The 22073-nt window shown below is 40.0% G+C and overlaps 1 protein-coding gene across 1 annotated transcript in view; it reads left to right on the top strand.

Annotated features, from left to right (window-relative positions):
• nrg3b (neuregulin 3b) overlaps positions 1–22073 on the top strand; it is a 185878-nt gene that overhangs the window by 143936 nt on the left and 19869 nt on the right. The window contains exons 3-4 of the mRNA XM_079658502.1: positions 13345–13418; positions 19124–19150. Of these exons, the coding sequence (XP_079514628.1) occupies positions 13345–13418; positions 19124–19150 (101 nt within the window). The remainder of the gene's footprint in view (positions 1–13344; positions 13419–19123; positions 19151–22073) is intronic.

Here is a 22073-nt window from a genome sequence, read left to right as displayed (position 1 = left end):
ACTCAACCATGCTGAATGTAGCAGGCAGGATTAAGGTTGTAGAGGCAGATGTTAGCAGCATCCAAAACGTTGAGCAGAAAATGCAGCAGTATCCTCTTTTTTGAGAGAAAAAACTCCCAAAAATAAAAACTGTTGTGTCTCTATTTGACCGTGGGTTGGCCTGGGGAAAAAAACCAATCTCAGCGATTGGCAGACAGGAAGCTAACCCAACTCCACCTCCTTGATGAGCTCCTGATATGAGTGCAGATCAGTGTTAACACCGGCAGCCACGTGGCGCTGTGGCTTTTGCACTCTGTTATGCATCGCAGAGCAGAATGATCCCCCAGATGCAGAAGAACCAGAGCCAAATGTGTACTATGTAGGGCAAGATGAGAAGCGGGGAATTGGGCATAACTAATATCATTGATGTTTTTGGAGAAAACCTAATCCTGCGCTCATGATATTAGTATTTACTTGCAGCTCTTGAGGGCATTAGCAGTGTCAGTGTTTTCCACACATTGCTAATGTAAAAATCATTGAATGCGGTGATATGTTGGTCCAATAACCGTGTTTATGCTATTGACTGAAAACGTGACTATTAGTGTGACATTCATGTGGTTCAGTGGTTGGATAAACACAGTATTCTTGCGTTGACTCTGAAACCCAGACAGGAAAGTAATAATATGAGTTTGTTTGTTGGACTTATAAATGTGTGTGGGTACATTTGCCAATGAAAAACATACACCAATATACATCCACTATAAAAGTACACAATAATATGCAGTTGAATTGTGGCAAATTCCTTCATAATTTCAATTAATAAAAATAATAATGAACTTTATTTGTATAGCACCTTTCATGCACAAAGCAAGTGCTTTACAGAAAACATAATAATATTAAAATAAATACAGAACAAGATAAAACATCTAATGCTTATCATGTAATAAAAAAAACATATATTATTTTTATCTGTTTAGCACAAAATGTATTTCAGTAAACTTTTTTAAAAAAAATTATATGATTTAACAATTGCCACATTGTGATTTGACTGACTTCTTTTCTTGAGGGATTGTGTTGTTTGTTTTTTTTTAAATAGCGAGAAACGCCGAGCACATCTTGTCATTTCTCTTCTTTGTTTTGTCCGACCAACAACATGAAACCCAGAAACATTTCCTGTAATTTACACGGAGGAGAAACAGAGAGGAAGCACTTATAGTTGTGGGAAGACAGATCAGATAGATGAAGCAGCCATGGGTTGCTGAGAGTCTCACATAAAGCTAACGTAAACTCTAAAATAAGATAATGTGCCGGAGGCTGATGTTTCTTTGCTCCTGAGGTGACAGAAAATGACGGTGTTTCCAGAAATGTTGATACTTTGTGTCAAGTGTTAGTCGAGTGTAATGTATAAAGAGAATTTAGTTTCCCTCCCCACAGTCGCTCATCCTATAATCACGTATAATCATGTTTAAATGGCAATGGCGTCTCCTTTAAGACTAAATTGCTAGTCGACAGCAAACATTATGATATTCATGAGGAGTCTGCATTTAATGCTGTGCTTATTTACAAACTGAGCTATTTGTTTAGATGAAGGTTGCTTCTTCTCAGTTATCTTTCCGCAGTATCAATACTGTTTATCTTAAAGGAAAATGCTGGGAAATAGAGATGAATAAAGGCTGTTAGGGTGGTAAAGATTTCATAAGCAAGAAATGAACACCGTGACATGCTTGCTCAAAGGACAATTGTTTTTTTATACTTTGTTCGAATTACCTTCTAAAATGACTCTTCTCAGCTGATATGACCATTATGAATATTTGAAAGCATGTAGAGCAAATGCATGTACACAAGTTATCTTTTACTCCGTAAGATATTATATATTTTAATTCCATTCAATATTGAAGTGCACTAAAGTCATGTTTCCTTTATGTAACATGCAAGAGATCTAAATTACTCAAGGACATAAGCCTCCATTTATACAATGTGCAGACAAGACGATGATGTTACATCCCCACTTACCCACTACCAGTGAATTATGCATGTCACTATGGCCCTGTAGTGGTGATGTCATCAGCCACACCTGCTATCATTTTTGGCAGACTGTTTGCAATAAAAAAACACCTTAAGCTCAATTACTCACAGGCCAGGGCTCATCTCAGGACGGTATTTTCGATGTATTGTCACGGTTCCAAGTAACACAGTTAAACGTAATTACTTTTTCATTGGCACCGGTCCTAAAGGGGCATGTAGATGATTTCAAAGAAGATACGCTTTTAAACACTTCGTTGACAAGCAGAGGCTCTTGTGGGTTTCTTTTTTATCCCCACTTACTTGCCATCGTTCTTTATTACTGTTTAATAATCACATTATGTTCTCTCAAGGTACAGTTCAAACACCCCTTTCTAAATGTGTAATGTCCTGCATCATCGTAGAGGAAGCCAACAGTCTGTGTTGTCTCTGTCTGGCGCTGGCAGTCACTTAAAAAAAGGAGGAGAGCTCTAATGAATAATAAAAGTCATAGAAATGTCTCGGGTGATTCAGGAAGATAATTGTTTAGATGACTTTCAAAAGGTTCAAGACTGCCAGGATGATCTTAGTCAAAGTATTTGGGCAGTTATCTCTCATCCGCTTACAAGTTGTAAAGTATAAAAGAAACATTAAATATCATCATTGTGGGAAATACCTTTTACTCAGACAAGTAGATTACAAATACTACCGCCAAAATAATAATTTTTATATCAGTAATTCAGTCTTTGTGACCTTGAATTACCAATACAACATAATGAGGCTAAAAATAAACCACAGGAGATGTGTGAGGGTTTCTAAATGGCTATTTTCTTTCAATTTGTCAGGAGACATTACTTTTAAAATTCCAAGTAGAATGGGTTGAGTAAGTGGCTCATATATGTGGATGAATTAAGCAATCATACATGAGAGGACGTTCTTGAACGTCATTATTGGTACTGCGGCAGGACCGAGGCGCTTGCGTGTGTGTGTGTGTGTGTGTGTCTGTGTGTATTCGGACCTGTAATGACGTTCGGACCTGAACGTCATTACAGGTCCGAACTGTAATGACGTTCAAGAACGGCCTCAAGTGTATGATTGCGATTCTATTACACAAACTATCATTGTAATCAACAATATCGTAAAAATAATTTCCTAATGTGGGCTAATTTGCTCCCGAACCTACGCTTTCTGCTTGAGTTAATCTCCGTCAGAAAGTAGTTCCTAGAAAGTAGTTCCCATGGTAACGATAGCCTTTTTTCCAACGCACTCAACTCGTCAGTTGAAACAGCCGCAAATCTTTCGTTGGTTTTGTGGTCTGTGTCCATGTCCAACCATTCATCAATACTGAGGCCCCCCGACAAATCAAAATTAACTTTAAAATCTGACATTTTGTAGCTACTGATTTCCAACGAGAGACAATGTATAAAAGTGTAACGGCTGTGTGTCGCTAATCGTCGCTATGGAAACCACACGATAGGCTCATGGAAGTAGTTTCGGTAGGCTAGTGGCGTGTGTAGGCCACTGGATACTTTGTGATTAGGCACGTTCTATTTGATCGTTGTTTGATCGTGGAATCAAACACGCCTATTGACCAATCAGAGAGCTTGCTCAAACCTATGTGTTATAGAATTACTCTTTTGAAACACAGAAGCATAACAATAAACGGTATAACAACTGTGTTTTGATTAGATTGACTACAGCTCAAATGCGGGAATCCAAAACTAAACTTACCATCAAAAGATTCTTATTTTTATGGTAGCCCCTGGAGATATCACTCATGACTATGGGGCATGACTCATATTTGTTAACAGAAACATGGTGCCAATAACAACCCAGCTGCAGTATTAGCTGGTTATCTAAATGTCTCTCACTCTGCGGAACAACGGCTGTTGATGGCACTCTTACAAGATCCAAATGAATTGATGATGTTTAGCGAGTCCTCTGCAAACACACCAGATGATCACCACAAACAAAGCTGATTGATGATAACGTTATCTCCCCATATGAGGCGTGTTAAACTAGCTTACATTTACAGATAACACATTAAGAACATTTCTTCGTTTGTTTTCTTTTAGTCCAGTCTGAAAGTACCTAAATTATTAAACGTTAGATGGAGGGGAAGCCATAAGGTTGCTTGCTGAGGTTAATATTACACAATGCACATGGTTAGGGTTATTCAGCTTTGAAATTGCAAATCTTATGAATATTTAACCTATACTGACTGCTGGTAAAAAAATCATCTTTATTTTTCAAGAGCTTAAAATATTATTTTATTCAAAACATAATAGAACTGCCAGTATATTTTTGCAATTGTGCGACCACATACACACGCCCGGGGAAAGAAAGTACACACGCCCGGGGAAAGAAAGTACACACGCCCGGGGAAAGAAAGCATAAAGAAATCTCTGAAGATGAAGAGGAATACATTGCCTTCAGCAGGATCCCCCCCCACCCCTCGCCCCTCTCTCACGTGTCCGTCTCCTCTCACCCCTTTTCTTTCCCCTCTGTTATCTCTAGTCCTTTGAAACAGCACCTGTTACAGACTCGCAGCTTGGGAGCACCGTCATGATGTAGCGTTCACTCCTGCGTGATACACTGCCAGCTCCCAGATCCAATCCAACCCAGCTGATGTGCATGGCGTACGGGCTGGGATGTCTTCATCCTCTAAGAGCTTAATGAGTACAGATAGGGAGCACCAGACCAGAACATTGTGTGCTGCGTTGTGCCATGCGCCGGAAATATTGTATTTGTTTTTTGTTAGTTACTCCAGATGACATTTGATAGTCAGAGTTGGGAAGTAGTTGAGTTACTTAATTTAAAGGTCCCCTATTATACAGTTTTTCATCAATATATTATAGGTCTCAGATATATAGAAAACATGTCTGTGAAGTGTTTGGCTCCAAACACCAAACAGATCATTGTAGCATCCCATAATCCCCTCTGTTTCAGCCTTGTTCCAAAAGTGCTGATTCTCTGTCTGTTACTTCAGATGAAAAATAAGGAGCCATTCCCCACGCCCCTCTGAGAGATATTTGGTTAAAAAGAACACAAGGGTGCTCTAGGAGGAGATTCAGGTGATAAGGTGGGGGGGGTGTTACCTTGGTTGGTGATTGGCTAATGGTTACACAAGCCAAAAAATCGTTATGACATCATAAAGTGGCCAAAATCTGATCAGCTCATTTTCAGACAGGTTAAATGGATCCGGACAAAAAGGGAGAAAATATTTTTTCCTGAAACTTTCAGAATCTCTTTACACAGAGGGGACACATGTTTATGTATAAAAGACATGAAAAAGTGGATTTTGCATAATAGGTGACCTTAAACACAAATACCTGTACTTTCTACTTCTTACTTTTTCCAAACAGGTTTGTTACTTTAGTTTTAATCTGCGTTTGGTGGCGTGATCATTATTATTTAGAGTCATTGCGTGCCTATTGATTTGAACACGATCCGTGTATCCATCATTTCCTGGTCTTCTCTAAAGAAGAGGGACCAATTAAAAGGTTGTCATGTTGCCCAGCATCGAAACATTCATTAGCTAACAATGACATTATTGTTCTATTAATATAAAGGGAGGTCAGGTACTCTTTAAAACAGCTGCTAGTTATGGGTTCTTTTTACTTAAGTACATTTCAAAGTCCATACTTCTTTACTTTTACTTGAGTAAAGAAGTTTAGTCAGTACTTCTACTTTTACCAGAGTATTTTTAAACACGAGTATCTGTACTTCTACTTGAGTAAAGGATGTGTTTACTTTTGTCATCTCTGTCGATGTGAGGCTGTGTAAGTGTGTGTTTATCTTGATGAAAGAATCAGCTGCAGCAGCCTTGTTTACTGTCTTAGCTGATGAAAATGTAATGATCCCTGCAGCATAATGGGGAAATTGCAGCAGCTATTATGCCAGGGTGCAGCTCAAGAAAATGCAATGTGCTTTAATCACTATTCACCAGCAAGACGTTTCCAGGATAATATCCAAAAAGCTGTGAAACCTTATAAAAGGAACCAGGGCAGTATAACCTTACTTCACTTTATTCCCAAAGTGTTTACTATAACAGTAAAGTGCCTCATTAGTCACAACCCTAATGAAGCTGTAATTAACTGTAGTTGAGTTAGCAAGTGCAATATCTGAGACAAACAGTTGCTTGACTGACAATCTAGATTTTAATCAGTGTTATAGCGCTGTATTTATCATACATCACGCTTTTCATGTCCCCAGCAAATGAAATGGCTTTATTAATGCTCTGTTTGGTCATCAAAGTAATTAAGTCTACCTCAATTTATGATGCCAATTATTGAACTGCTAGGCACGCATTATGTTTGTATCCACACGTTCTCTGTTCTTTTCATAGAAAGAGAAATAGCTCTTCGACAGATTCCTTCTAGCTTTACCTCGTTCTAGCCTCTTCTCGGTATAGCATTAAAGTTTTGAACACATTCGCTTCCCGGCAGCCGCATATCACTCTTGTAAGTAAACAGCTCTCACGCAGTAGTAGACATCCATCACATTCGCTCAAGGTATAATTCATGTCCGCAGTACCTTCCCGGCTGCACTGCTGCAAAAGACAGATAGAGATATGTATGGTTGGTGCGATAACGGCAGAAGACTGTCTTTATTGTAGGCTATTTGGCCTTGTATCATGTTTTTTTTTTTTTATACCATGGAACAATCTAAGCAGATTGCAGCCAACTCATAGCCTATTCTTCCCTCGTGCACCATCAATCACAATGAGAGAAGTGTCAGCCTCTGATTACTCTTTGATATTGAGAGTGAGCAGAGATGCATGTGTGGGAGTGAAAGCGTGTGTGTGTGTGTGTGTGTGTGTGTGTGTGTGTGTGTGTGTGTGTGTGTGTGTGTGTGTGTGTGTGTGTGTGTGTGTGTGTGTGTGTGTGTGTGTGTGTGTGTGTGTGTGTGTGTGTGTGTGTGTGTGTGTGTGTGTGTGTGTGTGTGTGTGTGTGTGTGTGTGTGTGCGATGGGTGTGATATGTTTATGTGCGTGCTTCTTATTATAAAAGAAATTAGATCACTGGAGGTCTACATTTTTTCTGCTCATAAAAAATGGATTTCAGTTAGACATCCCAACCTTCCCAGTGGTAAAAATTATGCTGCGGTAGAATGAGAATGCAGCTTAAATCAACTGCATGCCCTCAGCCTTTTTCCGTATTTATAAAATGGAGGAAAATAGGTGAATATCATGGACTGCAGCAGGTGCTTTCTCCAAAATGAGAACATTAAAATACCACAGTATACACCTTCCACACACAGGGAATGATTTTTTTTTCAATATTTAGCAATTAACTTTATACCATAGTTCATCTGTGCTAACCATGCATATGCAAATCTTGGTTTTTTTATGCGTGACTTGTAGGTCAAGTTATGGAAATTAGGGGTAACGCCCAATTCAGTAATACTTAACATCATCAACTGCACCAGTTGCTTTGCAATGTGAGATGTGGCGGTGATTCAAAAGGCGTGGTGCGGTGTGAGGAATGTGTCTATTGAGTGTGGCAAGAACCTCCGCTGCCAAATAATGATTGCCTTTGATAGTGAGACTGAAGAAAGTAATTTCCAAGAAGCCAGGTGATTAAGGGAAAATGGATCCGGTCCAACATTATCTGCGTTTCAAATTATTTGTGCATACTTTCTGTTAACTTCCCAATCATCATGTTTACATTACATGGAGTGCCAAGTTTAAGTAGCATGCACATAGTTTTAGTAGTATTTCTAAGTCAGTCGTTTTATGCCTGGATACAAAAATATTTTTTACATTTTGGCAACCTGAGCTAACAAGCTGTTTATAGCAATTTCCTGCAGTTTAGGGATAGCCAGCTTCGGTTATGAAGCCTAGTCATATAGGCCAGATAAATCAAGACGTGCTGTCGGAAAGCTTTTTGGATCGAGAGTGGGGAAGTTATTGGGCTCTCCCCTTTCTTTTTAGGTTTCATTATAATAATGTTGAACTCTACAGGGTGCTACATGTTCTTATCAAAGCTACTCGAATCCTTAGAAAACTATTTGACTCCATTATAATAGAATAATTATCTTCATCTTACGGTAGTTCGGAATATAGTCACTTTAAAGGCAAGGCAAGGCAAGTTTATTTATATAGCACCTTTCAGCACGCGTCAATTCAAAGTGCTTTACAAAATCAAATAAAACATTTAAGAATAAATATAGCAGCAACACATTATATAATGGCATTTTACAACAGGCATTTAAAAAGCAAAGATAAGAAATTAAACACAACAGTTATACAATACATGAATAAAATGCATTCTGCAGTGCGAATATGAACAGCTCAATTTAAAGCAGTGGCAAAAAGATATGTTTTCAGTCTCGATTTGAAAATAGTAAGAGTTTCTGCGGACGTGCAGGTTTCGGGCAGTTTGTAAAAGAGTGTCGGGGCATAATAGCTAAACGCTGCTTTTCCATGTTTTTGTTCTTACTCTCGGAACCGAGAGCAGACCCGTCCCAGAAGACCTGAGACACCTTGATGGTTCATAGTTATGCAGGAGATCGTTAATATAACGACCGTAAACCATTTTGTGATTTAAAAACGAGCAATAATACTTTAAAATCAATTCTTTGGCCGACTGGAAGCCAGTGTAAAGACTTCAGAACCGGACTGATGTGATCCACTCTTTTAATGTTAGTGAGGACTCGAGCAGCAGCGTTCTGAATCAGCTAAAGCTTTCTGATGGATTTTTTTGTCAGCCCTGTGAATACACTATTGCAGTAGTCGAGTCTACTAAAGATAAAAGCGTGGACAAGCTTTTCTAAATCCTGTTGTGACATTAGTTTTTTAATGCCCAAAACTCTTGTAGCAATTCTCACAACACACTACTTCACTACCACCACAGTAGCAATAGCTCAAATGGACTTATTTAGAGGACATGTGGAAGCTAATTTGCGTGGGCGTTAGATATTAAATGAAAAGTTAGGTTGACATGATCACATTCTCGTTCCTTCTTTCCTCCTTGAAAAACCCGTCCCTCCCCCTGCACTCACACTTTTCTCCATTTTTAGTCACGCTAATTAACAGGCAGGGTGGTGATGAATAATGAGGCAGAGCTGCCCTCCCCTCCATCATCCTCCAGACATCAGAGGTGTGTTTTCTCTATGACTTGAACATGTGTCAAAGGCCGCTGGGTAGTCGGAGGCAGTTCTGAAAAAGTAGGGGTAATTCTGCAGCTCCAAGTCTATAGCTTCTGCTCACACACACACAGCTGCTGCGAAATGTAAACACACATCTGTACGGAGACTGTCGCATGTGCCCTGATTCCCACACACATCTGGGTTATATTTGGAATAATTACATCAATGAGGGAACTCACCAAACAAGCACATAAATTAATACAAGCTTTTTCTTCCTCCATTTCTCTCATTGGAAGATAGACACTCAACACACATACTCAAAGTGTGTCATTATCTAGCATTGTTTATCCTCCTTTCCGACGCCATGTTCACTCAAACACATTTACAAAGCATTGTTTGCATCTCATTGAGGGGTGCTGATCTTGTTTCACAGTGCTACGAAGACGGCAGGAGGGGGGAGAGGGATGAAGATATAGACAAACAGAAAGCAAGCCCAGACGTAAACAGATATCCAGACAGGCATTTTGCCTTTGGGTTCGTGTTTCAGAATGCTAAAAAGGAGTCTTGGCTCACCCAGGGATGAAAGGTGCGATGTGGGGCGACGGAGCCCAGCAATGGGAGGGGAGGCACGATTTACCCTTGAGATCTGAGAGGGTGCCTTGTGCTCCTCCCTGATTTTTTACCGTACATGATTGGCTGTTTAAATCTGATGACAAAAAAGGGAGAGTGCTTTTGTTTTATAGCAAAAGAAAGAAATAGGATTTGTAGATTCCCTGTTTCCTGTGATATGCGTTTGAAAGCCAACAAAAGCTTGACATTGAATGTAAGAATCAGAATAGATGTGTGAAAAGTCCAGATTCTCCTCGGACACCACCTTCATTATAAACTACTATTTATATTTGTCTTTTTACTAGGTGATTAATCTGATATAATTGCGTTATTCATTTGCATTTGTATTTATGCATTGAATGTCATGCTGTTGACAAATGTTCCATTTCCATGTGAAATCTGAGTCTAATTTATTACCTTGGTAAATAATGATGATTTTTAAATGGATATTTAGATTCCCAGTCTTCTCAAAGCCTCCATATCTGATCACTTTAACCATATTGGCCTATGTCTTTTCTTTTTCTTTTTGGTGGGTGCTTGTATTACGTTTCCATTTGATTCTATTCTTCTCACACATTTTTATTCTACTTCACTGTATCATGCAAATTATTAATCAAATCAGTCCTCCTGGCACACAATTGCACAGCTATTAAGAGCCAGGCTCTGAATACATGAATACATGAGGTATCATCTGAATTACAATAACGTACGTTTTGCCAACAATGAATGCTTCAATTTGACGCCCAACCTATCTGTATTGCTCAGGAGCGTTTCCCAAAATATCTCCAGGATGCAGAAGTAGTCAGACTGATTGCTCTGTTAGTAGCACTGTTAACTTCTCTATAGGTCAACACAACAAAATAACATTGTGTATGTGTTTTTATGTGCGTGTAAAATAGAGTTACAGGCCACTGAGTTTGTCATATTTTTCAGTCTGATTTATTAATGGAAGTCTGGATGTGGGAGGGACGGGAGACAATCTAGTTCTTAGTGCCCTTGTTATCTTGCCTGAGCGGAGAAATACAGGTTTCTGTTGGTTTTGCTTATTACTTTGGAAATTAAATAACATAAAGTGTTTGAAGTGTAAGATTTAAAGGGTTTATTTCAAGGAGATTTTTCACACACCATTTAAAGGTGCAGTTAGAGAGGTTTTTACTGCCACATAACACAAAATGATTGTCTCAACGATCACGCCCTGCAGCTTTACAGCACTGCTGATCACCATGAAAGGCACTGAGATTTCAAAAGCTTTGCAAAGTCACTTTTCAGCGCAACCATCGTTTGAAATCTTTCTTTGACGTTTTCATTATGTGCCTTTTAAAGCAGCTGTTATCAGTATCTTTTCTTATTACAAATGGCCATGTGGGCAGGGAGAGAAAGAGATCACTCGTAGTGAAAAACCCACTGTACTGTTTAAGCCATTATATCGGTTTTCTGGCATGCAACTTTACTCTGTACACTATTGGTTTCTTTAGTTTTCCCCCCTAAAAGAGGCTACTGAGAGAAAAAGTCACAATTATAAATCTCACTGCTACTTCAGCCCCTCGGAAAGCGCCATGGATTTATCAATAAACAGCTAGGAGGAATATAAGAGCCATGGTTGGGGCCATAGATTCTAACATGCATGAACCTCAGTCAAATAAAGGATCAATGAGTCAGGGGGACAAACATGCAACTAAACAACACCTCGGCTCATTCCCTTCTACGACTAAGGGATAGAGTTGGAACTTTTAGGTTAAAGATGGGCATGCATTTTGGTCCTTTTTCTGACAACAGTGATGGTATCCCTCCATTATCTTTCCTCAAATTGCCTTCTGATGAAGAGTAAAATCACAACTATGATTACAATTAATATCAGAATCACATTCACCAGTTGGCTTGGAACACGAGCCCAGTTCATCATGATATTGCTCTTTGGCTGCCGGAAAAGCAGTGTGTTCACAGATGGTTTCTGGGGTTTCAAGTGTCCAAAAATGCAGTCAAAGCAGGTTACACCAAAGCAAATGATGTCTCAATCTTGTGCAAAGAAGTGGTCTCTTTTGGTTGACATGCAAGTGCAATTTTATGCCAAACAAGTACCACAATTGCACGGTGCAACCTAACATTTTCCTTTTGAGCCACGAAATCGACAAACAAGCCACAAACAGAAAGAAAATGGACACCCAGTGAAACAAGCAGATGCTGGGCATTAGCACTACTCTCAGCTTTGAGCCAGCGTGAAATAAGAGGTCCGCATACCGTTCTGTATCCAATTTATTTTCATCAATTGCACATCAACTCCATACTGCATTATAGCCAAAAGAGGAGGGATAAGAAGTGGCACATATTGGGCTGAGACACACAGCACAAAGGGAAACTGCAGCTTGAGATATCAGACAAAGAATGGTGACAGTCTATCACATTCGTCACTCTTATCACCTCCCTCACCTCCAACTTTTGATCTCCACAGCTGCTCGGTTTGTTTTACATGGCTCAGTTGTTGTTGTTGTTGTTGTTGACATTGCTATTTCTTTTTTTTTATTGTTCTTCGGGCTATCAGGTCGAGCTGAGCTGAGTGTGACCGAATGGTCTGCTTCTGCCTGTCACTCATCTTAAACATTACGGTGTATATGGGATCGGTGACACTGGTGGAAACGGGACGGACAGATATTGACGGATATTGACGGATATTGTGCGAGCGTAAATCCCTGCAGTTTACCTGGAATATGTCATCGGCCGATGCAATGGAGAAAATATAGACAAGTCTGACATATTGCTCACTCATGGACAAGTTAATGTTGAAACAGTCACATCAAAGCAAATCCCCCAGTTGTCTCCCCTAAGCCGTGAAAGAGCAGAGGGATGGATCAGCCCACTGGATGTTCTCACAGTATGGCTACTATTGAAGATAGGAATAAAAAATGCCTAAGTCCTCTTTGAAATAGAAACTGTTGAGGATTGTGCCAAACTAGGGCTGAGTGCAGAGGAGCAACTCCAAAACTTTGTGTTTCTGACCTGATTTTTGGAGCAACTTTTTGTACAAAGACATTTTGTATTCTGACAGTAGAGTTACACACAGGACTGGTAAAAATCCTGTGTCATTAACAAGATTTATACATGTATAATAATGTATAAAGATGGGGGTATTGCTGCGATATTGCAGATTTCCTAATTTCGGTGGATATATTTATGACAGTTGCTGCGGGATCTGCAGGCCTCCTCAGTGTGGGGATGTTTAGTTGGTGATGAAAGCAAATGTCTGGACCGTGCCAAATTGTTGTTTATATGAGTCTTCCAGCTATGGCAGCTTCCCTTCCATTGTAGATCTTCCGTGGTCTTCATCACGCCAAGTACTTCCCATCCCAGAACCCCGTTTCTTCCACTGGGACCTGGCATTCCTGTCAGTCATGTGCTATCAGTGAGGCTGCAGGCGCTGCTTATAGGCCTGCCCAACTATCTTCTCCTTCCTTTCTCTTTCTTCTCACCCCACCCCTCTCGACAGTCTCTGTGTATCTCCCTCTACCACCTCGGTCCTCGGCTAGCACTCCACTTTGTACCCTCCGTTCAGTCCCATTCTAGGTCCTCTCAACTTTGCTTATCTGAATGTCTCTTTATTCTGTACTTTGGTACTTTTTGCTTGGTTTGTCTAACTTCTAATCTTGTTCTTTTCCTCCCCCTCTCACAGGTGTAAGGAGGGCTACCATGGACTACGCTGTGACCAGTTTGTTCCCAAGACAGATGCTATCTTGTCAGACCCAAGTACGCTTTCCTTTCTATTTTATTATTCTAAAGTATATCGATCTGTGACATGATATAACAAGAACATGTTGCATGCCTGCGAGCAAATCTCTGGAAAATAGGGGTTAAGGCCCCAACCATTAAGACAAAATACCCGGTTCAAACACACCCATACCTTTGTTGCATGTTCAACCAATCGCTCTCCCTTGTTTCCTCTCAGTTCCCTAATGTCAACTCATTTATGGAGGCATAAAAAAGCCCAAAAAAAAAACATATATAAATCTTCCATTTAATGATATTGTGATCATTCAAAAGCTAAGAGTATAGCATTTTCAAACGATACAAGCATAAAAAACCGACTTTGATTTACAATTATTTGGCCAATTTGTTTTTTTACAGCCACTTGTGCTTGCTTGATACTTAAAGAAAACACTAGCATGAGCTACGAAGCTTTATGAGGTGATAATACTCTTAGAATTCCAGAATAAGAAATATTTTCTTAGCTTTTAGTTCTAATTATTTTAGGCTTTATATTTCCATTTTCAGCCCATTTTTCACAGCAGGTGGTTACACATAAATTAATAACTATCATTTTAAATGTTTTATTATAGAAATAAAGAATATTATTTGGTTACAAGACACTGTTGTTATGTGCGTCACAAGACTTGCTTTCTTTATTGGATGATTAAATACAGTTCTAGTATGCGGATATTAATATTAAACCCTGTGCATAAAGACTGCATCATTTACAGCAGTCTTTAATCTTGATTTAGTCTCGTAGTTACAAGGAAGGGAAGTTTCCAGTTTCCTATTGCTCATGAGAAACACTTACCCTGGAGTCTTTAAATTCCCATGACAGCTGTGTAGTAGTTAAAAAAGAAAGCAAAAGTCAGAGGTACAAGGAAGAGAAATTAGAGGCCCAGAGCCTTTCCCATAAGACGGTGGCTTTACAAATTTGCAGTGTTTTATGGATTGGCTTGACTCCTCCGCACCGAGTCAGAGAGGAAACTTGACTCCTACTTCCTCCTGCGTGATGCCGCCAGACCCACTGAGAGGCCAGTAATGGGGTCAGAGGCCGTCGACACAGAGCATGTTTCCTCTCCCTCATGGCAGCCACTTTTCTGGATTTATTGTATCTTCTATAGGCAGGTATCCATTTTCATGCGTGTCCAGAACGGAAGATATTTGATATTGCCTTTTGAGATAAGCTGAATCATATTATGTTTTGCCCAAACATAGATACCTAACGAAACAAATCCATTATGTTACAAGACATTTATAGAACATTTTCATTTAAAGAAAGTCAATAATACACTATACACTCAAAAGGCAACATATAAAAGAAGGGTAAATATATCTCCATTGCAGCATCCAGGATGGAAGAAGGGAAGTGGATGGATTTTCTCAGTGGATTAAACATACAATAGACGTTTCAGATGACAAAACAAAACAGTGTTTCAGGGACGGCGAAGCCTAAATCAGTTTGATCAGCGTGAAGCAAACACACATTAAGGGTAGGAATCTCCCAGAGGAAGCTTTAACTCTAAGCTGCAAAGCCATAGTGGCAGTGTTGCTGCTCTTGCTACTGCTCATGTGTTGTATCCACAGGCAACAAATCCCAAAATTCATCTTGACCCCTTAGAACAAAGCTATATCTATGAGCAGCCCCGGGTCACTGGTCCAATGTCTAAAAGGTGTAAAACGAATGATCGAGAGAGTCGTTTTTTATTTCCAGATTCCTTTGTTTTCAACCTTTTCTAAAGGCCTGTTAGGTTAACATTATCCAGTGACCTGAACAAAGTTATTGTGTTATGTTCTATCGTAAATTAAGACATTTTGAACAAGACTGCCTTCACTTCGGTGCTACAGGAAGCTCTCCGTGCTTCACTATATAGTATAAACAATATGATATGACGTCATGTGCAGCCTTGCCAGACCTTTCCTGAATATTAAAATCCCATGGAAATCACAAATACATGTAGACCTTCTGCAATCTTCAACTATGGTTATTAGCTTTTGTTTTTATATAACTGAAGGACTCGGTAGCTTGGAGGCCAAACACAAATCTAACATGTACTTTTTCTCTGTAAAAGGTCAAGTTTTTCTTCTTTCACTTTTTTTCCTTTTTGTAATTCTAAAGCCCGGTAGTTTTACTCAAGGACCAGCTTGAGATCTGGGTGTTCTCTTTCTGTTGGTTGAAGTTGTATGCATTTAATAGTAATTAATAATACAACTCATTCATCTTAAGAGTATATCGTTATTAATAAGAATAAATTGCTAGATAAATGAAGTTGACGGATAAGTGAAGAGCAGATATCTATAAAAAAATGTAATGTTCAGAAATATTTTTTGACATTGTCATGTTCAGAAACATGTCATGTCAGTAGCATTGTGTGCCGGGAACACACCCCCGACATCTTGTTTCAAGAAAACAAAATGAATAATACAAGGCAGTAAACGAAGTGCCTTGTGAGAGCACTGCATGCACGCACCTGTTCGCCTCAGAGAGCTGTGTTTTGTCCACAATCGTTTAACCACCAACAGAGATAAATGTGCCCTGGAAGATTTGAGAGAGGAATGAAGCCTATTTTGATCTCTGTTGATACAGAATAATCTAAAATGTCCCCAGATTGCCAAGGGTTTTGAGGATTATCCTGCTTGCTAAAACCAAATCATATAATAACATACACACATACATGCACACTTACAACAACTGCAAGTGGATGAGTTCCAGTGACACTCAATTCAACGTGTGTGTGTGTGTGTGTGTGTGTGTGTGTGTGTGTGTGTGTGTGTGTGTGTGTGTGTGTGTGTGTGTGTGTGTGTGTGTGTGTGTGTGTGTGTGTGTGTGTGTGTGTGTGTGTGTGTGTGTGTGTGTGTGTGTGTGTGCGAGCAATAGTTTGCAAAGATGTTAAGCTTTAGACAGAACTCAAACATGAGAAAATAATGAATGTTTTTTATCTGCCACGCAAACTATTCTCTTTTAACCTTTTTTTCTTCTTCTCTGAAATCAATTCCTGTGCACGTCACAGTCAAAAATCAACCATTCGCTCTCATGCTTGGTCTGGGTATTGACTGCCCCGCAAAGCAGCTTCTCAAAAGAGCCGTACACACAGTGCCACTCCGTCATACACACATCTTTACAGAGGTAGAGAAGAGAAGTCGCGCCCATCTCAAAAGCCCCGTTACAAAAGGACAAAGAGACTCCCTGTCAGGTACTCCGGCTACACTGCTGTGAACTCGGAAATGAGGTGGAAAAAAAGAGCTGGGGTCTGAGTCGTTGGTGCACAGTGGGGATGGCGGCGAGGTATTTTATTGGAGACATGAAAGTGCAGAAGGCTGCATTTTATTCTATATCTGGTTAAAAATGGAATGGGTTCCTCCTTATACTTTGAAAGAGTTTGGAGCATGCCATTAATGGTGTTCAGTGGAGCAAGTTGCACATCTGAGACTACAGAGGAGATGGAGCGGGAGGGAGGGAGTTGAGCCGGCTTTTAGTTTTACCCAGCTGACTTACAAAGAGGGAGAAGTCAAGCCTCTAATTTGAACTATATCTCCGGTAGATATAATGTCTGCTGTAAGTAGCTACACAGGATATTGAGTTCTCACACACACACACACACACACACACACACACACACACACACACACACACACACACACACACACACACACACACACACACGCACACACATATTGGCTCCCCAGTGTTGCTCACCCAAATGAAGGAGGGGATTAAGGATTTGATTCACTGCTGCCATTGTCTCTCCCACCCGCCAGAATTCTGCCTCTTAATCGAGCCAAGAGCATCTGACATGATGCACAGGTATTCTCCAAGCGTTCTCTCAAGGCTCCCACTAGAGCGTAAGTGATTCTCGGGGGTGCTTTGAGTTGCCAGTGCGACGGATTGGGAGCCTGCATGTATTATGATTGGCAAATGTCTCCAGACGAGGCGATGCCAGAGCAAGGGATGTGTATCAGTGTTGCAATGACATCATCTGCACAGGATGTGACAGTCAGGGATATTTAGAGTGGGAAAATGTTGGGGACAGAGAAAGGCTTGAATGGATAATACAGATCAGGCAACATCAATGAAATACTGCATTCACTTCTTGGGCCCTGCCAAGTGTTTGTTCCTCAGTGACAGTAACCGCCTTGTGTGGACCTTATCCTAATCATGCAGTTATATCTTTAAATTCCTCATGGCAATAGGAATAATGTCCCCGGGCCAGAGTTGACTGCCTCTTCACTGTTTTTGAATCTTTCATACAGGAATTGTTTTCAGACTTGGTTATGACTCGCGTGTAATAAATGCTGACATTTGTTAAATAACCCTTGAGACTGCAGGGGATGAATATGGAGATTATGAACCGACATTATATTCAGTAAAACATGATGACACCTAGTTTCTATTTGAATACAAATGTTAATTCATTTGTTAATGGTATAATTTATTTAGGTTTTCAGACATGTTATGCAGGCTTGTTCTAACCACAGCCAGATACTGTGAGGCAGCAATAGAGTACATTCAAATCTCGGCTTTGAAATAAATATAATTGTTTTAGCTTTAAAAAAAACTTTTCTAAATATCCTAATTTCATTAAGTGTATTTTTTCAACTGTGACCATTAAAATGGTATTTGTCCTTAAATCACACCACTTAATATATAGGGAGATAAGCTTGTAAAATGATTATAATCCATTCATCCAAATGTTTATTTGTGTTGTATTTGAACCCCATTCCAATCTCTGGGGTGTTTTTATTTCCCCCCAACTCACAAAGCCACAGCACTGAAAGATTTTCCCTTGGTACAATCAAAATGCATCCGAGAACAGATGTTAATTTTTTTCTTCTGTGTTAGCCTCTTTATTTTTTTTGGAGAGTGTCCACTACATAATCTGTCAGGAGCTTGGCAAGCCACATTCTATTTAAAACTCAGACCACCTCTGTCAGAAAAGCAATTACTAGTGAGGGTTTCATTTTAATTTAAATGAGATTACATTACAGTGACATGAAAAAGGGGCACTGTCAGGATGGAAGGAACACGAGGGTTCCTTTTTATCTCTTTCCCCAGCACTGGAATTGGGAAGAAAGACTTAACTGCATGAAGAAAGGCTCTGTGTGTGTCTGCGAGTGTGAGAGGGGGTGTATGTGCGAGACAAAGACATACACACAGAGTGGAAAGCACTGTATGCCTATGGGTGTGACGCATGTGAACGTGTGTGTTGGCGCGGCACATCTTAAAGCAACCAGCTTGTGAATATTGAGAAGCTATGCTTGGAGACAGAGTAGCACAATTACTGCCATGCCTCAAGCGTAAATCAATACAACCGCCTTTCGCTAAGCAACGTCGGTGACAAAAAGCTATATGATATGTCATTTTTTTTAAATGTGACTTTCATGATCCTTCCTCTAATCCTCTCAGCCCCTTTATTTGTGTTGTTTTCAAAGCCATTGTAGGCTAAGAGTGTATCACAGACAAGCATACCGAGCTTCTGGGGCTGGCTGGCTCATTACCTGCTGCACAAGGGAGAGACATGTCAGAGAAAACCGTCAAACCAACTTTATGTTCTAGTTGCAGCATGTGTCCCTCCCTAAGGTGGATTCTGAGCAAGATACAGGTACATCATGTTGTAACTGTTTTATTCTCCCATCTTTCTCTCTCTCCCCCTTTTTGTACCCGTTCCCTCCCTTTTCCTCATGCTGCCTGGCCTTGAATGGAACAGCGGATGAACTTGGGATTGAGTTCATGGGTAAGACAACTTTACACTGTCTATGTGGAGTACTCAATTGTTAATGTGCCGTACGTCTGTAAAACACCACATACAAAACACACAATCCAGCACAACAAGGCCACTCACCTTGGGAAATTAATGCGGGCCAGTCGCCATGGAAACACCGTGCTGATGAATTAGGTGTATTCTGTCTGAATGAGAACAGTGCGGTTAGAGACGAGTGATGTAACGAAGGGGAAGCAAATAAGACACACCGCGGCACTTCATGTATGATTGTGTGTTTAGCAGTCAATTCTATATCTGTTTAGAACAATTAATTGTCCAAGTTATCTAAAGCCTATACACATTCTGAGTAATTCTCTAAATTGAATAATGGAAATACTGTTTAACCCCTTTGTAATTCAATATTCCTTCAGATACATTTTAACCCTCAAGGGGGTTAACACGATCCCCTATCTCTAATAATGGCACTGTTCTTTCTCCAGAGGGAATATATAATCTCACCCCCCTCTCCCCCCCCCCCCCCACACACACACACACACACAGCATCCAACGCCCTCCTACCGTTTTCCACTTTATCTTTTCGGTCTTTTCCACGCTCTCTGGCTTCCTTTTGTGTGTACATGATAACAAACATTTGCATGCGGAGAAGTTTTCCATTAACGCAGCTTCATACACCGCCGTCACGTCACACACTTGCTCCAGGAAATAGAAGGTGCTTTGAAAGAAAGAAGCCTGCCCTGCGCACAGCATTACTCAATTCAGTGATTTTAATCTTGGGGACTAAATGAGTCCACAATGCTGCTGCAGGTGGGCGGATGCATTTGATAACATGAGAACAGGACTGATCGATTGATACCTAGACAGATGACAGACAGAAGGGCAGGCAGTTTTTTTGGTGTTTAAAAGCTCTGTGTGGGCTCACTTGCTTATTCATTGTGTTCCATTCTTTTTTCTGCTTTAGCAATGGGACTCTTCAAACCTGTTATAGTCAGCGTTTTTCTAAGTCTAAAATAGGATCGCTTGAAACAATCAGTGAGAAAATAGCAATGGGATTGAGTGCAAAAAATAGGATCTTGTCTTTTGATTTTCTTGCATTTTTTCCCCCCTGTCTCTAGAGTAGTGTGCCCTTGTGTATTTCAGGCCAAATACCCAATTTTGTCATGGATACTTTAGCATGCTCCTCATTATAGCAGTCCTTTATGGTGATGTGTAGAGTGCTTGCTATAGAATAGGTGGCCATATGGGATTGTGTTGTCCTCGTGTCAATATGACATGGCTTAGCCGATATAGCTGAGGCTGTTCAGTTCGTTCCGTCTCCCTCCACTCTCTTGCATCTAATTTCAAGAATGCCTTGTAGGCATCAGGCATGAAAGGCCTTTAATGGTTTTATGCACAGACTGCATGTTGGTTTGTCCTCACAGCCATTCAGCACAGCTTTGTAGACAGCTGTTTTCATGTTCAGATTTCCAAAAAAGGCCTATTTCATCTTTCCAAAAAAAAAAAGGCAGAGGCTCGTCTCAGGTGGTGCCTCGGATGAGCACAGATGATGCTGCAGAAGGGGAAGATATTTCCTATATCTTTCGAAGATGGAAACGTCAAGAGGTTATTTCACTGATGGTTAGAGGCTGCAGGTTTTAAAGGGGCACGGCTATACAAGTGACACATTGCTTGTAAACAGGGCAACTTCTGTCGTTCATGTGTAAAGTGCAGCTTAAGGACATTCACTGCGGTCCCTTTATGACAAATTACAGAGGGACAAGAATCTGCAAGTCAGGAACTTGTTGACAGCTCCACCACTTAGGAGTATTATAATATAAGTGTCAAATATGGGAAGTGTTATGTCCTATTATGTACAATAGAGCCTGCCAGAAGTGCTGATATTATGGACCAAAAGGGCTTTAATAATAATAATAATAATAATAATAATAATAATAATAATAATAATAATAATAATAATACATTACATTTATAAAGCACTTTTCCTGGTGCTCAAAGCGCTTACAAGCAAGTAAAACAAAATAACAACAAAAGTAGAAAGTGCTAAGGTAGGAGGAATAAGGGCAAGGGGTTAGTTGATTAGGAGTTGAAGACAAGAGTGAAAAGGTGAGTTTTGAGGGATTGTTTGAACGATGTGAGAGTGATGGCGGATCTGACGTGGCTGGGGAGGGAGTTCCAGAGTGTGGGGGAGGCTGCTGCCAAGGCCCTGTCACCCCAGGTCCGGAGCTTTGTCCTGATGGGCTGCAGTAGGTTAGCTTCAGCAGACCTGAGGCGACGGGTGGGGGTGTGTCGTTGGATGAGGTCTCAGATATATATGAGGATGTTTGAGTCCATTCATATACTATTTAACTTTAACTACATCGGCTCGTTTGTGGTTTTATTTACATAAAAATGTGAATTGTAGTAAATAAACTAACATTTAAAATGACTTTCATGTTGGATAAAAGTGTATTTCTCGGCTGGAAAATGAACTGGCCCAACATCTTTATCACAACTATTTTATAAACATCTCAGATGAAAACATTTTGATGTTTACATATTGTCCTTGAAATATGAATATTGGTGTTGACTATAATTCAGAACACCAATTAACTAAATGAGTTAATAACAACACAAATTGCTAACAAAAATAGCCACATTTTCAAAAAGTATTACTTTCAACCCAATATTATTCACATAACCACACAGTTTGCCAGTGTAAGTCAAAGTCAACTTTATTGTGTGTACAGACAGAGCGATCGAAATACCGTTTCCCACAATCCCAAATATAAAAATACAAATATGTCTAAAACTAATATGTAAACTAAGCAATAGAGGGTCACGGCCACGCTTGCACCATTTCTTAAATGTTCAACCCATCCTGGCTCCTTTCCACAAGAGCTGAGTGGGCAGTTTGAACTTATGATGTATACATATACAGTATTTCTCAACATATTGTATC

Source organism: Notothenia rossii (genome assembly GCF_949606895.1).
Source record: "Notothenia rossii genome assembly, chromosome: 11".
Classification (NCBI taxonomy): domain Eukaryota; kingdom Metazoa; phylum Chordata; class Actinopteri; order Perciformes; family Nototheniidae; genus Notothenia; species Notothenia rossii.
This window is presented reverse-complemented; position numbering and strand designations above follow the sequence as displayed.